At 37.5% G+C, this 16,953-nt stretch overlaps 2 protein-coding genes across 3 annotated transcripts; one reads left to right on the top strand and one right to left on the bottom strand.

Annotated features, from left to right (window-relative positions):
* Nucleotides 1-1,499: 1,499 nt before the first annotated feature.
* On the top strand, nt 1,500-11,070 carry LOC103713375 (pentatricopeptide repeat-containing protein At5g64320, mitochondrial). Of its 2 annotated transcripts, XM_026807061.2 has the most exons (3): nt 1,500-3,967; nt 4,824-5,115; nt 10,948-11,070. In XM_026807061.2, exon 1 carries the CDS (start codon nt 1,587-1,589, stop codon nt 3,759-3,761), a length of 2,175 nt encoding a protein of 724 aa, XP_026662862.2. In that variant the 5' UTR covers nt 1,500-1,586; the 3' UTR covers nt 3,762-3,967; nt 4,824-5,115; nt 10,948-11,070. The 2 variants fall into 2 exon arrangements, with proteins under 2 accessions (XP_026662862.2, XP_008798494.3); XM_008800272.4 differs by lacking the exon at nt 10,948-11,070 and having other exon boundaries at nt 4,824-5,392.
* LOC103713374 (BTB/POZ domain-containing protein At5g48130) lies at nt 10,886-14,745 on the bottom strand. The gene is made up of 4 exons (XM_039122243.1): nt 13,259-14,745; nt 13,086-13,155; nt 11,839-12,999; nt 10,886-11,687 (listed from the first exon to the last, which is right to left on the bottom strand). Exons 1-4 carry the CDS (start codon nt 13,351-13,353, stop codon nt 10,941-10,943), a joined length of 2,073 nt encoding a protein of 690 aa, XP_038978171.1. The 5' UTR covers nt 13,354-14,745; the 3' UTR covers nt 10,886-10,940.
* Between the last annotated feature and the right edge of the window lie 2,208 nt (nt 14,746-16,953).

Genomic DNA, 16,953 nt, shown 5'->3' with positions numbered 1-16,953 from the left:
CACCCCACAAAAGACAAAGTGAAGGCCAAAGTCAAGTTCATCCAACGCCGAAGCATGTGCCGCCTGCAAAAACAAATAAATTAAATATTTAGATAAAGAAATTAGATAATAAATAAATTTATATATAAGAATAAAAAATAATTTATAAAAAGTATACCATGCTAATAAATTTATTATAAAAAGTTGAAGGATATACAATGTTAGCTCCAACTTAAAGGTTATAACTTAGTTATATGATGTATGATTGAGATGATTTTTTTTAATCGAATAGTTTTTTAAGTTCTATGACATGATGCATGCTCTTTAGAGGATGACACTCCTAGCGATCAAAACTCAAATTTCATTATTTGGGGCCTCAAATGGGCCGGTCAAATTGAGAGTTTTCTTTTTATATAAGACTTTAACCAGACTTTATCTGACACGAATAAGATAGAGCGACAGAAAGAAGAGTTGATATAAAATTTGAGATCTATCTCCTTAAGAATTTTAGTTTTTTCTATAATATTTCTATTGGTGATGTCTATTTTCGAAAAAAGAGAGTCCTATTAGAAATAGAAAGAGAAATCCTATCCAAATTGTGCAACGGCGGACCTTACAATTATAAATAGACTCTATATACCTCAGTTTTTTAATCATCCATGAAAAAAAAAGAGAGGACTTAAGCTCTAGTTTTGCAATTCTTTTATTTTCTTCTTTTTTTTTGAGAATGAGAGATTCGAGTTGAATATATTGAGAAAAATCTTTCTTCTTGATCGGATCATCAACCCATTGGAAGTATCCTTATAAATATATATGGGATAGATGTTTGAATATAGGCTCGGATACATGTAAGATGTAGTTATAATACAAACGAGGTGAAAATAAAAGTCATCATTCCCAGCATCAAATTCAATATTGGTGGTCGAAAAATGAAAATGTAGACTATTGAAAATGATTTAGAAGGCTTAAAATATCTATATACAAAAAAAAAAATCACATGTTTTGGAAATTCCTAACTTATGCATCAAATGGTCGAAAATTTATAATTATAATGGGACTTGATATAGTATGTGGCTTCTGGGATGACTTGATATGTGGACTAGAGACTTAGAAAACATATGGATTTTTCTAATTAGGCATTTTGGACTTTTATTTTTCGATTACCAACATTACTTTTGATGGCAAGTGTAAAATCTATTATAAATGCACCCATTCTAGACTGAATAACCTAATTAAATTTATAAATTACTAGAAATTTAAGAAAAATATAATTAAAGCCGAAAGTGCAGATATACCTTCTCTTTACAATTCTTCCCCCAAAATGTGGGGTATAAGTTGGGATTCATTCAATCACTAGGTGAGGTGATTTTTCTTCTTAAAATTAAGAACATAGGCAAAGTGGGTGAGTAGGCCCTGGCTTGCCTCACTAATCATGGCCCAGCATAAAACATGGGCCGGATCGGAGCAATGCTAGTTAGCTAGCAGGCCGGTTCCTTCGTCCCAGCACCGAGCGTGCGAGATAGAGACAACTCAAACGAAGCGCAGAGAAAGAGGGAACCAAAATTCCGGCGACTACGGCCGCAGCCGGCGGCGGAAACCAGTGCTGGATGATAAAAAAATTCCATTTTACGATGCTTTCCGGCAAGAAGTCACGGCCTTTCCACTGCCTTTCGATCCTATTTTTCTCCTCCGCGTCAGCCGTCGCCTCAGACGGCCGGCAAATGGACACCGAGAACGAGTGGGAGAGACTCCTCAAACCTTTCGATCTCGAAGAGCTCCGGAAGTCCCTCAATCGAATTACCCCTCGAAGACTGTGCAAATTGTTCGAACTCCCCCTCGACATTCCGACTTCGATGCAACTTTTCCACTGGGCGGGCTCCCAGAAGGCCTACGGCCACTCCTTCGATGTCTACTATACTCTCATTAGGAAATTGGGTGATGCCGGAGAGTTCAAGCTCATAGATCAGCTACTGCACCAGTCCAAAGAGGAAGGAATTGTTTTAAGAGAGCCTTTGTTCATTGTGATCATGGCTTGTTATGGAAAAAACGGTTTGCCCGGTGCTGCAGTCCAGCTGCTCGATGAAATGACCGAAGTGTTCGGCTGCAAACCGACCTTCCGATCATACAATGTGGCTTTGGATTTATTGGTCGCGGCGAACTGTCACAGGATAGCGGCTAATTTGTTCTTCAAAATGCTTCATAGAGGAATCGCTCCGACCACTTTCACTTTTTCAGTTGTGATAAAGGCACTGTGCTCTGTGAATGAGGTGGACTCAGCAAGCTCGCTCCTTAGGAGTATGGCAAGGCATGGGTGTGTACCCGACTCGATTATATATCAGACTCTAATACATGCTCTCTACAAGAAGAATAGAGCATGTGAGGCATTGAAGCTTCTGGAGGAGATGTTTGTCATGGGCTGTTCACCAGATGTCAATACCTTCAATGATGTTATTCATGGACTTTGCAAGCTTGGTCATTTACGTGACGCAGCCAAGTTGGTTGATAGGATGCTGCTTCGAGGGTGCACCCCAAGTTCGCTTACCTATGGAGTTTTGCTCCAGGGCTTGTGTCGGAAAGGACAATTGGATGAAGCAAGAGCGTTCTTAAGTAAAGTTCCCAACTTGAATGTGGTTTTGTTTAATACAGTGATCAATGGGTACTTGAATGAAGGAAAATTTAGAGAAGCAAAAGATGTTTACGATAATTTGATACAAAGTGGATGCTATCCAGATGTTTACACATACAACATCATGATGCGTGGCCTCTGCAAGGCAGGGAGATTGGGATCAGCCGTGCAATTACTTAATGAGATGGAGGCAAAGGGTTGCGTGCCAAATATCATCACTTACACAATTTTGATTGATAGGTTCTGCAAGGATGGTCGGTGGGAGGATACTAATATGATTTTAGAGAAAATGTCTTCAAAAGGCTTAAGTCTTAATACTGTAGGATATAATTGCCTTATTTGTGCTCTGTGCAAGGACCATAAAGTTGATGAGGCCATGGAACTGCTTGAAAAGATGAAGAGAGAAGGCTGCAAGCCTGATATATTCACATTCAATTCTCTAATTTATGGCTTGTGCATGGATAACCAAATGGAGGAAGCACAACAATTATATGATGATTTATTATTGGAGGGTGTTGTTGCCAACAATGTAACTTATAACACACTGGTTCATGCATTATTACGGAACAGCAGATGGCAGGAAGCTTTGAAACTCACTAATGAGATGGCAATCCATGGTTTCTCAGCTGATTTAATAACCTACAATGGTCTGATTAAAGCTCTCTGCAAAGCTGGAGATGTTGATAAGGGTTTGGGACTGTTTGAGGAGATGATGACAAAGGGTGTTCAACCTAGCAATGTTTCTTTTAATCTTTTAATTGATGGACTATGTAAAACAAGAAGAGTACATGATGCGCTTGAACTCTTAAAGGAAATGCTACATCGGGGCTGCACACCAGATATAGTGACTTACAATAGTCTGATAAATGGCCTATGCAAGATGGGGTGGATGCATGCAGCTTTGAACCTCTTAGAAAAGCTACATGCTGAAGGGTTAGCTCCAGATATGGTCACTTACAATATTCTTATCAGCTGGCACTGCAAGGCAAACATGCTCGATGATGCTAACATGCTTCTTAACAGAGCAGTGAATAATGGAATCATGCCCAATTCTCTCACCTGGGACATACTGGTGAACAATTTCATTAGAGAGCAAACTCTTTTGGTACAAGAGAACCAAAGACAGACAGAAAAAGCAACCCTTCATCAGCCCTAAATAGTTTCCGAGGCTGCTCCACTTGAAAATGGCCGCTAAATGACATACTAAGGTGGTTTGGCAAGGCATTTATGGGAATGGATTTATTACTGGCCTGCTGATCTACATCCTGAACCCTAGCAGCCTGTGGGAATTTTGAAGGAAGCTCACATCATATGCATAAGGAACATAGCATGGAAGTTGCAGTTACTTTTCTTCGTCATTAGGTAAATGTAAAAATTGATACATCCATATGTACACACACAAATATATACATGACAATCTGTTGTTGCAGTCACTTTTCTTCGTCGTTAGTTAAATGTAAAAATTGATACATCCATATGTACACAGACAAATATATACATGACAATCTGTTGTCTCTGAAGTCCTAATAATCATATATTTCCATAGAGGCTTGGAAGAGGGATAAGATTCTTTTTTGTAGCATTTTCAAATTACAAGAATTCAAAAGTTATGCCAAAGAAACCTAATTTTCTTATAGTCGAGATCAGTTTACATACTTATGCAACAAGAATCAATATGTTTGAACTAAAAAACTTTTCTGCACAGGTCAAATATTTGAATTATTTATAATATGGATGATGGTGCAACACCATGCTAGTGAGCAAGTCCTGATATCAATGAATGCTTCATCATATCGAAAAGGATATATCTATACGTCTTAGGTTCTAGAAACAATCTAATTACCTTGAGAATGCCAAATGACATGCATACTAGATGTACAATATGTAAGGCACACTATGATCCGGGAACTTGTTGTCAAAACCATAATTAAAATCGTCAAGGCAATGATCAAGAAATGGTAAAAATCCATTATTTTGATATGCCTAATAAATAAATCCTCCTACATTTCCAGTTAATATTGTCAAGCATACATTTTTATGATTTTGAAATATATTCAGTAAAGAAATAAAATTGTTAAAAGATGGGAGATTGTATGCATAAATGATACATCTTTGCCTGATTGGTTGAATTTTTCCTTCTTGGCAAGGATATAATCATTAATTTTAGTATAATGTAGGAATTGCTGTTTCTAATACCACTCTTGTTTTTGGTTTACAGGGATATAACTACTTGGTCAATTTACTTCCATTGAATTTGGTGACAATGTTGATATTCCATATCCTTCAACTAGCCTGGTTTTGTCAATTGGTGGCATAATGGAGTTATCATAGCCAGCATCTCCATGACCTTATAATGGATGTTGCAAAGAAACCTTGGCAGACTTTTATGTGCTGGTCTATTAAAAGTTTAGTGCAAACAAACAAGTTCTTTAAGAAGCTTCAGCATTTGGTTTGGAATGTTGGAAGTCCCATTGTTGATCAAACGCTGAAGTAGTTCTAGTACCGAGTTGGTATGCCTAAGAGCCATTTTCATTGGTTGAGTATAATTTTTGAAAGTCATATTTATCTTCTGTAGTTCAGATATGCATTTTACTGTTGTATGTGTGTGTGTTTTGGTGGTCCAAAAAGATTTATGAACAGTTTCACTAATAATGTCATGAAATTGGAACATACATGTTCACATCTTGTACTCTGGAATTTTTGAAAATCATAAAAGTTGTGTACTTTATTGTTCCAAAAAGATTTATGAACAGTTTCACTAATAATGTCATGAAATTGGAACATACATGTGCACGTCTTGTATTCTGGAATTTCAGAAAATCATTAAAGTTGTGTGTGTGTGTGTGTGTGTGTGTGTGTGTGGTAATTTGTGAAGTTTTATAGAGTTCTTTGGTTCCATTGTCAAAAAAAAACCAAAAATATTTCTCAAGTTATAAAAAGATATTTATAGATACCTATATCTGTTTCAACCCTTAGGTATTAATTTGCAAAGTTTGTTATTAGAATTATGACCAGCAAGGATTTACTAATCGAGGTACAGGCAATACAAATCACTGACAAGCAATAGTATGCGAGTAACACAAAAATGGCACAGGATGGCACTTTGTCAGTTCATTTTTTCCTTTTTTGTGTGTGGAGAGGAGGGTTGGGGAACAAAAGAGGCACCATGAGGACTTGTGCAGGCTTGTGTTTAGTCCTATATCGGTTGTGTGCTAGGGAGATCTTAGGTGCCTATATAGGAACAAGAATCTAGCCGGTCCTTTTTGGGTGAGCTCTTGTGTCATTACAAATGATATCAGAGTGGCCTAGCCCATATCTCATGTATGTATGACTAAGGGATACTGCAACATGAGCTCTTTCAGGGCTGACTATGGATTGATCATGGTGTTTGTAATTAGATTTAATTGGATTTGGACTGCTAGCCTAGCAAAAATGCCGGGCTTAAATAGGGGGAGTATGTAAGAACTTGTGTAGGCTTGTGTTTATTCCTATGTCGGTTGTATGCTAAAGAGATCTTGGATGTTATATAGGGCTAAGGAATCTAAATAACAACTTCTAGCTGGTCCTTTTTAGGTGAGGTCCTAGGTCGTTACATGCGCTCAGTGGTATGGGGTTTTAGCGTTGACACAAAGAGGTATGAGTTGGTTTGGACTCTGGTACAACTTTCAGGGGCTAAATGACGGGTACCCTATATCGTCCCTGGCTGATGCAGTATGTACCAGCTGGAATGTTAAGTCTCTTCCTCCAAGAAGGGGTAGTTCATACTCCAACATTCGCAATTGCCCAAAAGAACTCTCCTTGATCGATCATGAGGATGACCAAACGAGAAGACTTGCTGAAACACCCTTTTGTCATCTTGAATTTCTGAGATGTATATGATTGTGCTCTGTAGTGAGCATCACTATGCTGACCACAAACATTTAAATCCTGATGCCACCAAATTAACCATTTGCTGAGTCATAATTTTAAACCCCTACACCTGGTCTCTAAGGGGAAAAATTGTGTTGTTTTCGACATTAGATATCAGATGGCTGTTTGTGGGTAAAGAGTTCAGTGCATCATTATTTTGGAAGTTGAAGTGGCAAGTTAATTTGAAGTTTCAGCTTGAAGTGACTTGAAAATCATGTTTTCCTTTTCTGAATTTGATGATGAAGGCGGCATTTTGCTCTTGAATTTGTTAACTTCTTTTTGACAAATGAGACACAAGAAAGCCAGCATCAAATAGCAGCATTGGATAGTTATGTTCATGGACTGACTTTATTAACTATATTGTCTTGTTGCAAATCCTTCTCCATTACAGCCACTACTTAAGTCATCTGTGATCTGTCCCTTCTCATGTTGATGTTTTCTTAACAAAGCTTCATATCATTGAAGCTTCTTTTTACTCATTCGATCCACATTCATCAGATATTGTTAAAGACTTGGTTTAAGATCTCCTTGTGAGGCATCATCCTTGTGGCCTGACATGATTTATCTAATATTTTCAGCATGTATATGAGCACTAGTCATGGTTAAGGCATCAAGATCATGAAAGGTGGATGGTCAGCACCTGAAATATGATTAAGTGATATGATTTATATTCTGCTTAATGTTCGAAATTTAAGGCAAGATGGCTTGTGGCGGGCATTAGCCGACAACCTTAGTGCGGGAGATTTAATGACTGAAGGCTAAATTTAGAAGATTGAATCCACCAAATGAAGATTCTTTAGTTGAATGGGTTGAAAGACTAAAGGACATAATCCACCAAGGAGTCTTTCAAAGATGATTCCTGGCAAACCCTTCATCCTTTAGGACTTGGAAGATTAAAATCTGCAGCATGCAAGTTTAACAATGGTCTGATTTATGACATATCCAAATTGCTTTACTTGATGACTATTGGATCCAGTCAATGATCTCAAAAGTCTGGGAATAACTAGATGGTCTGCTTGCAAACTATTGCCTGGTTGATCTCCACTATTGGATTTTGGAGGTCTCGGGTCCTGAAGACATTTCTATCTGCAAGATCTTGGGAGTTGGAGCTGTTGAAAGTCAAAATACCAAAATTATAAATCAAGAATATTTTAGGACTTAGCTTGTATTAAATTTATTATTTTCTGATTTAGTTATAGCATTAACCGAAGATTGATGTCCATTTCAATTTTATAAGAGTTTTTTGCGTAAATATCCTCCTAAATATTGAAATTTGCATGAATACCCTCCAAAAATTGATATTTGCATGTATACCCTTGTAAAACTCTTAATTTGTGTATATACCCTTCTTTTTTCTTTTTTCTTGCATATGTGCCTACACCATTTAATGTCGTTAAGAAATTAGCGGTTTATAACTAAAATTGACTGAAATACCCTTAATGGATAGACATGCAAAAAGAAACATTTATAGGGTATACATGCAAATAGCAACTTTGCAAGGGTATTCATGCAATTTCACATATTTAGGAGGGCTTACAAAAAATTTTAATTTTATTTTTCTATTCTAACTTGTTTTAACACTCGGACTTTAGTCTAATGCCTGCTCCTTAATGTTTTCTGTAAAAATATTACTCAAGAAAAAGACTGATTTGGCAATTAAATAACAAAAAGAGTTAAGAAAAAAATTTCACTAATCATAGGATTATTCTACTTTATTCTTCTTCATTTATAACGACCACTATATCTTATTTCATCAAAACATAGCTTGTAATATTTATTGTTATAAATACATATATGAGGGCATGTATTAGAATATAAAAAGAGAATAGAATCTCTTAAAGACACATGATAGATTGCAATGGTCAAGCTTCTCTGCTATTGCTATACTCATAGGTGGAAGAACAACATCAATCATCCCTAAGCAAAATTATTGGACTTTAGAACCCTTCAGACTTATTAACAACCTCTGCGGCCATGTGGTATAGGTCATCGCTTACCTTGTGTACCTTAATTACTTTTTTTAGAGCTTCGATTTTTTGGAAGAAGAAAAGATCTAGTGTATGGGGCTCATCTTGTCACAGTAATTTTAAATCAGCCACCAGCCTGCACATAAAAAATTTTCAACTCTAAAAGATAAACATTACAAATCTCATACACTAAAAGATAAATGTTGCAAATCTCTCACAATACTTTTTTTTAAAATAATTCATAAAGCTAAAGGCAGGACCTGACCATCTTCATGTAAAAAATGATGCAACAAAGAAAGAACTTCGGTGGCAATGAGAGGGACTCAGATTCTGGTGGTGAGAACTCCGATGAATTGAAAAGAGGGAGAAAGGTTGCCTTTGGTGGAGAAGGAAGTCGAGAGAATGGTTTTGATTCCAGATAGAGAGAAAGAAATGGATCAAGAGAGATCATTTCTCAAAGAAGATAGAAATATTAGTTTCCAATGAGATCCATTAATTTGTTACCCACTTCGGAGTAAAAAGATAATTTCATAATTTTAATTATTTTTTAATTGAAATAAATATTATTTTGGCTAAACATGTCAGCTGAATTGCTATGTCAAAGGTATTCATACAAAAATAGTATTTTGTAAGGGCATATATATAAATTTTAATTTGGAAGGGTATTCGTACAAATTTCAATATTTAGAAGGGTATTTGTGCAAAAGTCCAAGGATTTTTTACGTGTATACCCTTCTCAATATGTGAAATTGCATGAATACCCTCCAAAATTGCTTATGCATGTATACTCTTAAATTTTTTTTTTTGAATGTTTACCCATTAAGGGTATTTTAGTAATTTAAATTTTAAACCTCTAGCTTCTTAATGGTGTCAAATGGTAGGGGTACGTATGCAAAAAAAGAGAAAAAAGAAGGGTATACATACAAAACAATTGTTTTATGAGAGTATACATGTAAAAAATATCAATTTTGGTAGAGTATTCATGCAAATTCTAATATTTAGGAAGTATGTATGCAAAAAAATTATTTTATAATATAGTGATAGGCAACTCTAAATAGTGTTACAGTAAAGAAAAAATGGTCCGTTCAAACTAAACTATCATTGATTGAAACTATAGTATGCCGTACCCATCCGAACCGGATGGTCTGGGGCGTACCGTACCATACCAGTTTGATACCAATTTTCGGTACGGATGGCGTATCGACACTCGGTACGCTAAAAAAATTCCGTACCGTACCAATACTATGCTAGTGTGGCACTGGTACAAGGTCCGGTACCGAGACAGTAAACCTTGATTGAAACTCTTATGGTAGGATATAGATTTAAAGTCTAAATATTCTCTTCATTCAATTAATTTTTAGGTTAACATTAGGTTGGTTTAATCAACAAATTAAAACTTTAAATTATTTCAAGGTTTTGTAGGGTTCACTTCATTATAGCTTATATATGTAAAGGAAATGTAAACCATCAGAACAAGAAGAAGATTAGGGACAACTTCAATTGATCTTTTGGTTCATTCTACCCCCTCTTATGTACTTGTGCATGGTGAATTCCATGCTTAGATCTAGGCTTCTTAGACTTGAGGAGTCACTCCTACAATCATGGACATGATTCTAATAAAATAAACGTGTGCACAAGCACACCCACAAACAAACAGACAAAAAACAAACCAATATACATTCATGGACTTTATTGGATCTACCTTTCAATTGACAAAAGATAAATCATAACCATCAAGTCTTGTCCTAATTATTCAGAATTACGTTTATGTATATCTATTTGCCATTAATCCAATTTAGGGCTACCAATGGAGGGGTCGCTAGTTCAAGGGGGGAGCTTCCATATATGTTTATGTTCTCTTGATTCTCCATATCCTCCCATCTGTTTTCTAAGCAAGAAAATAACCTTTAATATTTTTTCTGTCTCATTCTATATCAATATTGAGAATCAGATAATAAAAAATATAAATCTAATGAATCAATGATTGATCTAAATTGTAATGTAAGAATGCATGCTTTTGTTTAATTTCATTGTGTTATAATATTCTTGTTAGGATTTAAGGATATGACATGTCCTCTTTGATATAACATTATTAACAAAATGCATAAATAGACATGCATGCATCACATTGCATCCCTTCCATTATAATGGAAGTAACCGAACACTAAAAGTTTAATCTGTATTTCTCCAATAAAAGACCTGAAATAGTTGAAAATATCCTTCACTGGAGCCCCTTTATGTTATCCAGTTCACCTTAATTAGCTCACCTCTTCAGCCTGTTACTGTTTCTTTTAGATGCCTCACCTTGAGAATATGGTTGACATGATTTTTAGTAAGCCCTTTTTTATGGTAATATGAAGTAGACATGTCTCAGTTATGTTCAGGAGTTGTATCTCGTAGAGGATTTAGGACAAAATGTTAACTTTGTAATATGCACCAAGTGATTCATGTTTTGTGGTCTAGCAGTCATACATTTCATGCAATGATTTGCTTCTACAAGCAAGAGAACCATTTGAAAGACCAGAAGCAGCTTGTTTAATCTTTGATTGGCGTCTTCCTAGCAAGGCTATTCTCCTGAAGATTTTGAGTAGTCTGTTGGCATATTTCCTTTGGGAAGTCCAGCTCATTGAACCAATGCAGGTGCTAACCTGGCTAAGTGGGTTCCTTCTCTTAACCACAGTCTTCCTCTCCAAGCCAGTCAACCCAAAACTGTGTTCTTTTGGTTCCCTACGGGCTGGTCCCTTCAACATGTTCTTACACTGAAGGCTTTGCTTCAATGACATCAACTCCTGCTCAAGGGCCTGAATCCTAAAGCTCGTAGATTCATAGTCAGCTTTTGTAATTTCTGCTTCCTCAACAGAAAGATCTTTATGCAGTAGGGATCCCAGAGGGGTCCCCACAGTTTCTCCCTTGCTTGTTCCTTGTTGATATGGACTTTCTGCTAGATTCTGGCTTTTAGGAAGCTGGCATCTAGAGCTTGGAAGACTACCAGAGAATTCCCCACAGTGCACGTATCTGAAGGAATCTGAACAGTCTCTGAAGGCTTGGTGTGTGTGCAACTGCTGAACAAAAAGTGCTTGGACTATCAACCGCAATGGCATTAAATCATTCTGAACTGCTTGGATGCATGTCTCCTGAGATAACTTCTGACAGTTGAGGTACTTGCAGACTGCTGCCTTGTCTTCACTAGATAATTGGGGGTGTTTCTGAGACAGTAGAGCACAAAATGATACCAACATTATATTTTTATACTATTATATTGCTGTAAGTTAAAATTTCGTTTGAAGAGATTACAAGTATGGGTTATTGGCAGAGGTCAGGAAACTGATGGAAGCATGGAGAATTTGGCGTTCTTACCATTAAGAAGATATTCATTGCTTGGTATAGATGGTCATGTGTCTCTCTATCATTCATTGGTACTGCTTCAATGAGTTCCATGAATCTACAAGGCTTAAGCTTTGGGTCAACGGCAATATGTGAAAGATAGCGATCCCATAGCTCTCCAACAACAGAGCTACTACTCAAAGGAGTGCATCCACTATAGCCTGTCTCATTTTTGGACGAAACATGGATCGAAACAATTCTTTCCATCATCTTCAACTCAGCAGCAGATGCAATGGGCTCCTCACTGCTTTCAGGAAGGAGGAAATCCTCAATCTGCGCAGAGTGTAGAAGAGAGGCAACTTGATGCTCTAACTTTGTCCTGCTGTCATCGCCTAAACTGAGAGTCAGAGATCTAGAAAGCAACACAAAGTAAAATGCAACAGGTACAACTCTACTAGCCTTCTCTCCCATCGGAAGCAGATCAAGTATGCCTTGAAAGATCGCTGAAACTTTCTTGTTGACACTGTCAGCTCCATTATGCTCAGCTATGTTCTCCCAAAACTTGTGGGTCTTCTTTGAAAGCACCCATTTATTGGCATAGAACACAACCAAGGGGCTCACATACTTCTCCTTCATTCCTTGTCTTCTCAAGGACCCAATAATCCTCTTGAAGAATTCAAAGGGAAGTGCTATGAGATCCTTCACCCAGAGGTCTTGACCAGCGATTTCCTTCACCGCCTCACAATTCCAAGCATGACCAGTCAATGCCTGGAGATTCGCAACATGTGGATCTCTTCTTTGCTCAGGATCAAGAATCTCCATGCAGGCCATGAAAGCCAGAGACTCGATGCATCGGCTTACTATCAAAAGCTCTTCAGACCGTGGAAGCAGTGTTCGGCATTTCTGAAGAACTATCAGTGTATCATCCCAGCTCTGCAGAACAACTTGGTTTAAATACAGGTCTGATCTTTCACAGAGGTTTCCAGAGGCATACTCCTCTGTCATCTCGAGAAAGTCTGCAGCACATCGGAGAGCCGAGACATTGAAAGGGTCCAAGGGGAGTGGGGAGTCATAGCTGAACAGAGAAACCATCTCGAAGGTCTCCGATCCTCCAGGAAAGTTTGCTGGCAGTTCTACATCAGATGACTCCCACAGCACCTTCTTGAAGTATCCGCACTTAGAAATCAGAGGGGACTGCATGGGAGCAAATAGATTCATCAAATGATCAGTATCACAATAATTTCAGGGAAAATGGTATCAAGTCTGTGGCGTTTGCTGACCTTGTGCAATTCAAAGCTTTTATCGTCAATCCGGACACAAACAGAAGTGGGTAAGCCTTTCTGTTCGCTCCTAACATTAAGACAGTTACATCACCAGATTTAGTTTCACAAATTTATGAAGAAACACAAAGGGAAAGTATGATCAAGTCTGAGACATCAGGTATAGATTTTACCATGCAAGTATTCTTTCCTTTAGCAAGGCTCCTGTATTTGGACTCGAGAATGGACTCCGAGTCATAGGACTAGCCTTTGCGCTCGTTGACTCCATTTCTTGCAAAAACTGAAAATGCTCAACACCAGTATCAGCTATCTAGAATCTTTCTTCCAGCCAGCTGCAGGCAGAATTCATTCAACCGTTGAGCTCTTCCAAACTATCTTTAGTTCCTGAAATTCCTCAAGAACTCATGTCAAGGCTCCAAGTAGGATTTTAAAGCTTGCTTTTCAGTAGCACTCAAATGCTTGATGAAGAAAGTACAAACAAAAGAAGAAGAGTTGGAAGACAGGAATGTTGTATTTATAAAAGAACTACAGAAACAGTGAAGACAATGGAGGTGGAAATGGAAACAAGAGTTCAGCTCTCAGATCCTCAGAAAAGGCAAGACATGTTGGAGCTCAAAGGCTTAAAAGAGTAGGGAAGAAGAAGAGGTCTGTTGTCAGCTGTTCAGCTGTTGGGCCATACCCTTGCACTCTGCGTTCTTCCAAGTCTTAAAGTCAGAGAGCACGCGACAGTAACTGAGGGCGCACGAATGGGGCTGAATCCTATTTTTAAGGCTTGGAATTCGGACACTTGTGGAGGTTTTTAAGGAAGTGTGGTAGAGGAACCGCCCTCGATCTCCCTCTCTCTTTCCTCTCTCAACTTGCCACTTGTTTCTTCTCTCTTTGGAGAGCCTTAGAAGAATGGTAGCTGCTTCTTAGAATCACCACGGTGATCGTAACTGGTAAATATTTCCGTTTCTTATGAACTCCTCCTAACGCCCCAGACGGCACGGCTTCGGAAATTTTGGGGTGTTTTTGGGCTCTCCGCTCGCGGACTCCAAACCTTCTCGGTCTCCAACGCCTGGGCGATTTCTCGTATCGCGATTTGATAGCTAAGAGTCGTCGGGTTATGCATCTTGGAGTCCCAACTTCTGACTCAATTGCGTGGATTGCTCCAACCTAGAAAGAATCTGGCTTGACCTGTTTGATTTATTTGGTTCTATGGATTATGTTTTAGAGTGGTGTTGGCCATCATTTTTGTCCAAATGGATTGGTTTATGCTGACAAGAAAGGAATTCAAGTGGGACAGTTTGTACGGGCCATGTCAGGTCCAGGTCCAGGTCCAGTTTGAGCCAAGTCTAATTCAAATTAGCTCGCTCGAACTCGATAAAAGTTGGCGCTCTCATTGACCTGATTCATATGAATCAGGACCAGGACAGGTTCTAGTTAAATCTATCCACACAGTTGTCCTGAAAAAGCCTAATTGTTAGCTTTGGTCAGTCTTACCACCAAAGCTAGTTTGGGGAATCCAAACATGTTGCAGCTTACACTGTTGAATTTTTAAACTGAGGTAATAGATGTAATTACTTTTGGTTTTGAGTTTCATGGTCCAGGTTACTTAAGCGGCTTTGCAAGTTTGTCATCCAAACTAACCATTTCCAATTGGAGCAGAAAACATGAATCCATCATTGGGTTGTCCTCACAAAAAAGAAGGATTCACCTATTTTCACATGAATCCATCATGGGCCTCCATCGGTCCCTTTGTATAGATGGGCGAATGATGGAGTTCAGAGCATTTTGAGATCTATGTAGTAGATGTTCCAATGGTAGATTCACATGCAGAAAGCTGAAATCTTTCTTTTGCACCAAAGATACAACATTGATAACGAGTAGTAAAACTAGTAAAATGTAGATTAGACTAGAGCTAGACATCATTCATCATTAGCCAATAATTAGACTTACGAGGTCAAGTGTAAAGCAATATATCTCTATGTCACGACTAGGGATGCAAATGAGCCGAGTAGCTCGTGAGCTGTTCGAGCTCAATTCGAGTCCGAGTTTGACTTGACTCAACTACTACTGAGCTCAAGTAACAATATACTTGACTTGAAGGTTTGCGAGCCTAATCAAGTGTGTCTATATACATATACATATACATATATATATAATGATATTATATTTTATTTATTATATATATTATTAATTTAATATTTTAAAAAAGTATAATACTATGTTATATTTTGTTTTAATTATATATATATATATTTTTTTTTATTATGAACAAGGCTCGAATTCGAGCTTAAATTCGAGATCAAGTATAGCTTGCTTGATATTCGAGCTGAATCAAGTTGATCTTGAGCTTTTTTTTTTTTTTTTAATCGAGTCGAGTTTGAGATTAGATATTAAGGCTTGATGGGTATCGAGTTGAATTTCGAATCCGAGTATTTTAAATCGAGCTAAGCTCGAATCTTTAGTTACTTGATTGAGCTTAATTGCACGAGTCAGATGATCCATGCTTTGAGTTTTGGTCAACCAAACACGACTCATGTTCAAACCATTATATCACGAGAAAATCGTCAAAGATACCCTAAAGGCTTTGATGGTAGGAAGGTAGACAATGTAGGCCCTCGAGATTTGCAGAAGCCATTGAAAAGGGGATCTCAGTCCTTCTGCAAGCCACGGAATTTGTGCAGTTGATTTTATTTGCAATTATTTGACTAGGAGGCATGGAAAGTGCTGTTTTGGATCTGATGGGAATTTCAACTTCAGATCCAGAATTTTAGACATTCTGGTTATGGGATGTTGTGTACTCGTACCAAGTGTCAACAGGCTCGTGCATTCGCTCGTCAAACAAGGACATGAATTTGAAAATTAATACGCATAAATGTACTAAAATATTATATCTTTAATTGTGAACAACATAATGTATGGAGCGCTGTGGCTAATTATCTCGCCAATGGCATATGCACACTAGAGATACGTGAATAAATTTGATTTTCTGATTCTATTATTTTCAATTATTTATGTAATCTATTAAAATATACTGTTGATTTTGGCACCTGCACCCTCGTTTTACATTCAAAAATAAGAACTCTGAATTACCCACATCCCTCTAGTTAGCAAAGATTATTGTTCCATTCAAGTTTTGAATAGTGCATCCCTAAGTATTGAAACCTAGATAATTATAGTATACATAGATTTCTATCTAAAAAGAGAAAAACTATATAGACTGTATTTATAATTCTTGGCATTTTACGCGATGTCAAAATGAATTTCTTTCCAAATATAATGTTTGATTGACTTCAGCCATATTTGCTTGCAAGAGCTAGCTTGATTTATGCGGTATCTACTACTCATCTCAGACATCCAACTAGGTAAACTAGCTTGAAGATGCATGATAAAATAAATGTTCCTTAAGAAAACCTCTCAGATCTCAGATACATCAAGTTTCATGGAGTGTTCCATTATGTATTTATTAATATGATTAATGCTAATTAGTTGGCTTCAACCATGCTGCCTCCGTGATCCGATCTAAGTTGACAATGAAAGGTGTTATACTTTAAGGTAGCTAAAGAAACAAATAAGTCAAGAGGACTTCAACTACAATTTATCATGCCATTAGATAATTTCGTAGTGAATGCTCAAAATGATATCATAAATGCCATGTTCAGAAAATCCTGTAGGCCTATAAGTGGATTAGGTGATCAACGTTTTACTTGGGCTGCTCTTCTGGGCTTGATGGGCTTTGTGCTTTAGGCTTTGGTTTCCTAGTTTTGGTTGTGGTTAAGCCAAGCCTTGCCATTTGGTTAGGGTTTAGGCTTGGTCTAGTAGAGGTTTTTATTTTTCACCCCTCTGTGTACGCACAAGGAGGGGGGTGGGCCACAAAAGAAAA

The sequence above is a fragment of the Phoenix dactylifera genome, unplaced genomic scaffold (genome assembly GCF_009389715.1).
Source record: "Phoenix dactylifera cultivar Barhee BC4 unplaced genomic scaffold, palm_55x_up_171113_PBpolish2nd_filt_p 001410F, whole genome shotgun sequence".
NCBI classification, from domain to species: domain Eukaryota; kingdom Viridiplantae; phylum Streptophyta; class Magnoliopsida; order Arecales; family Arecaceae; genus Phoenix; species Phoenix dactylifera.
Note: the sequence above shows the minus strand (reverse complement) of the source record. Positions and strands in the feature narration are given on the sequence as shown.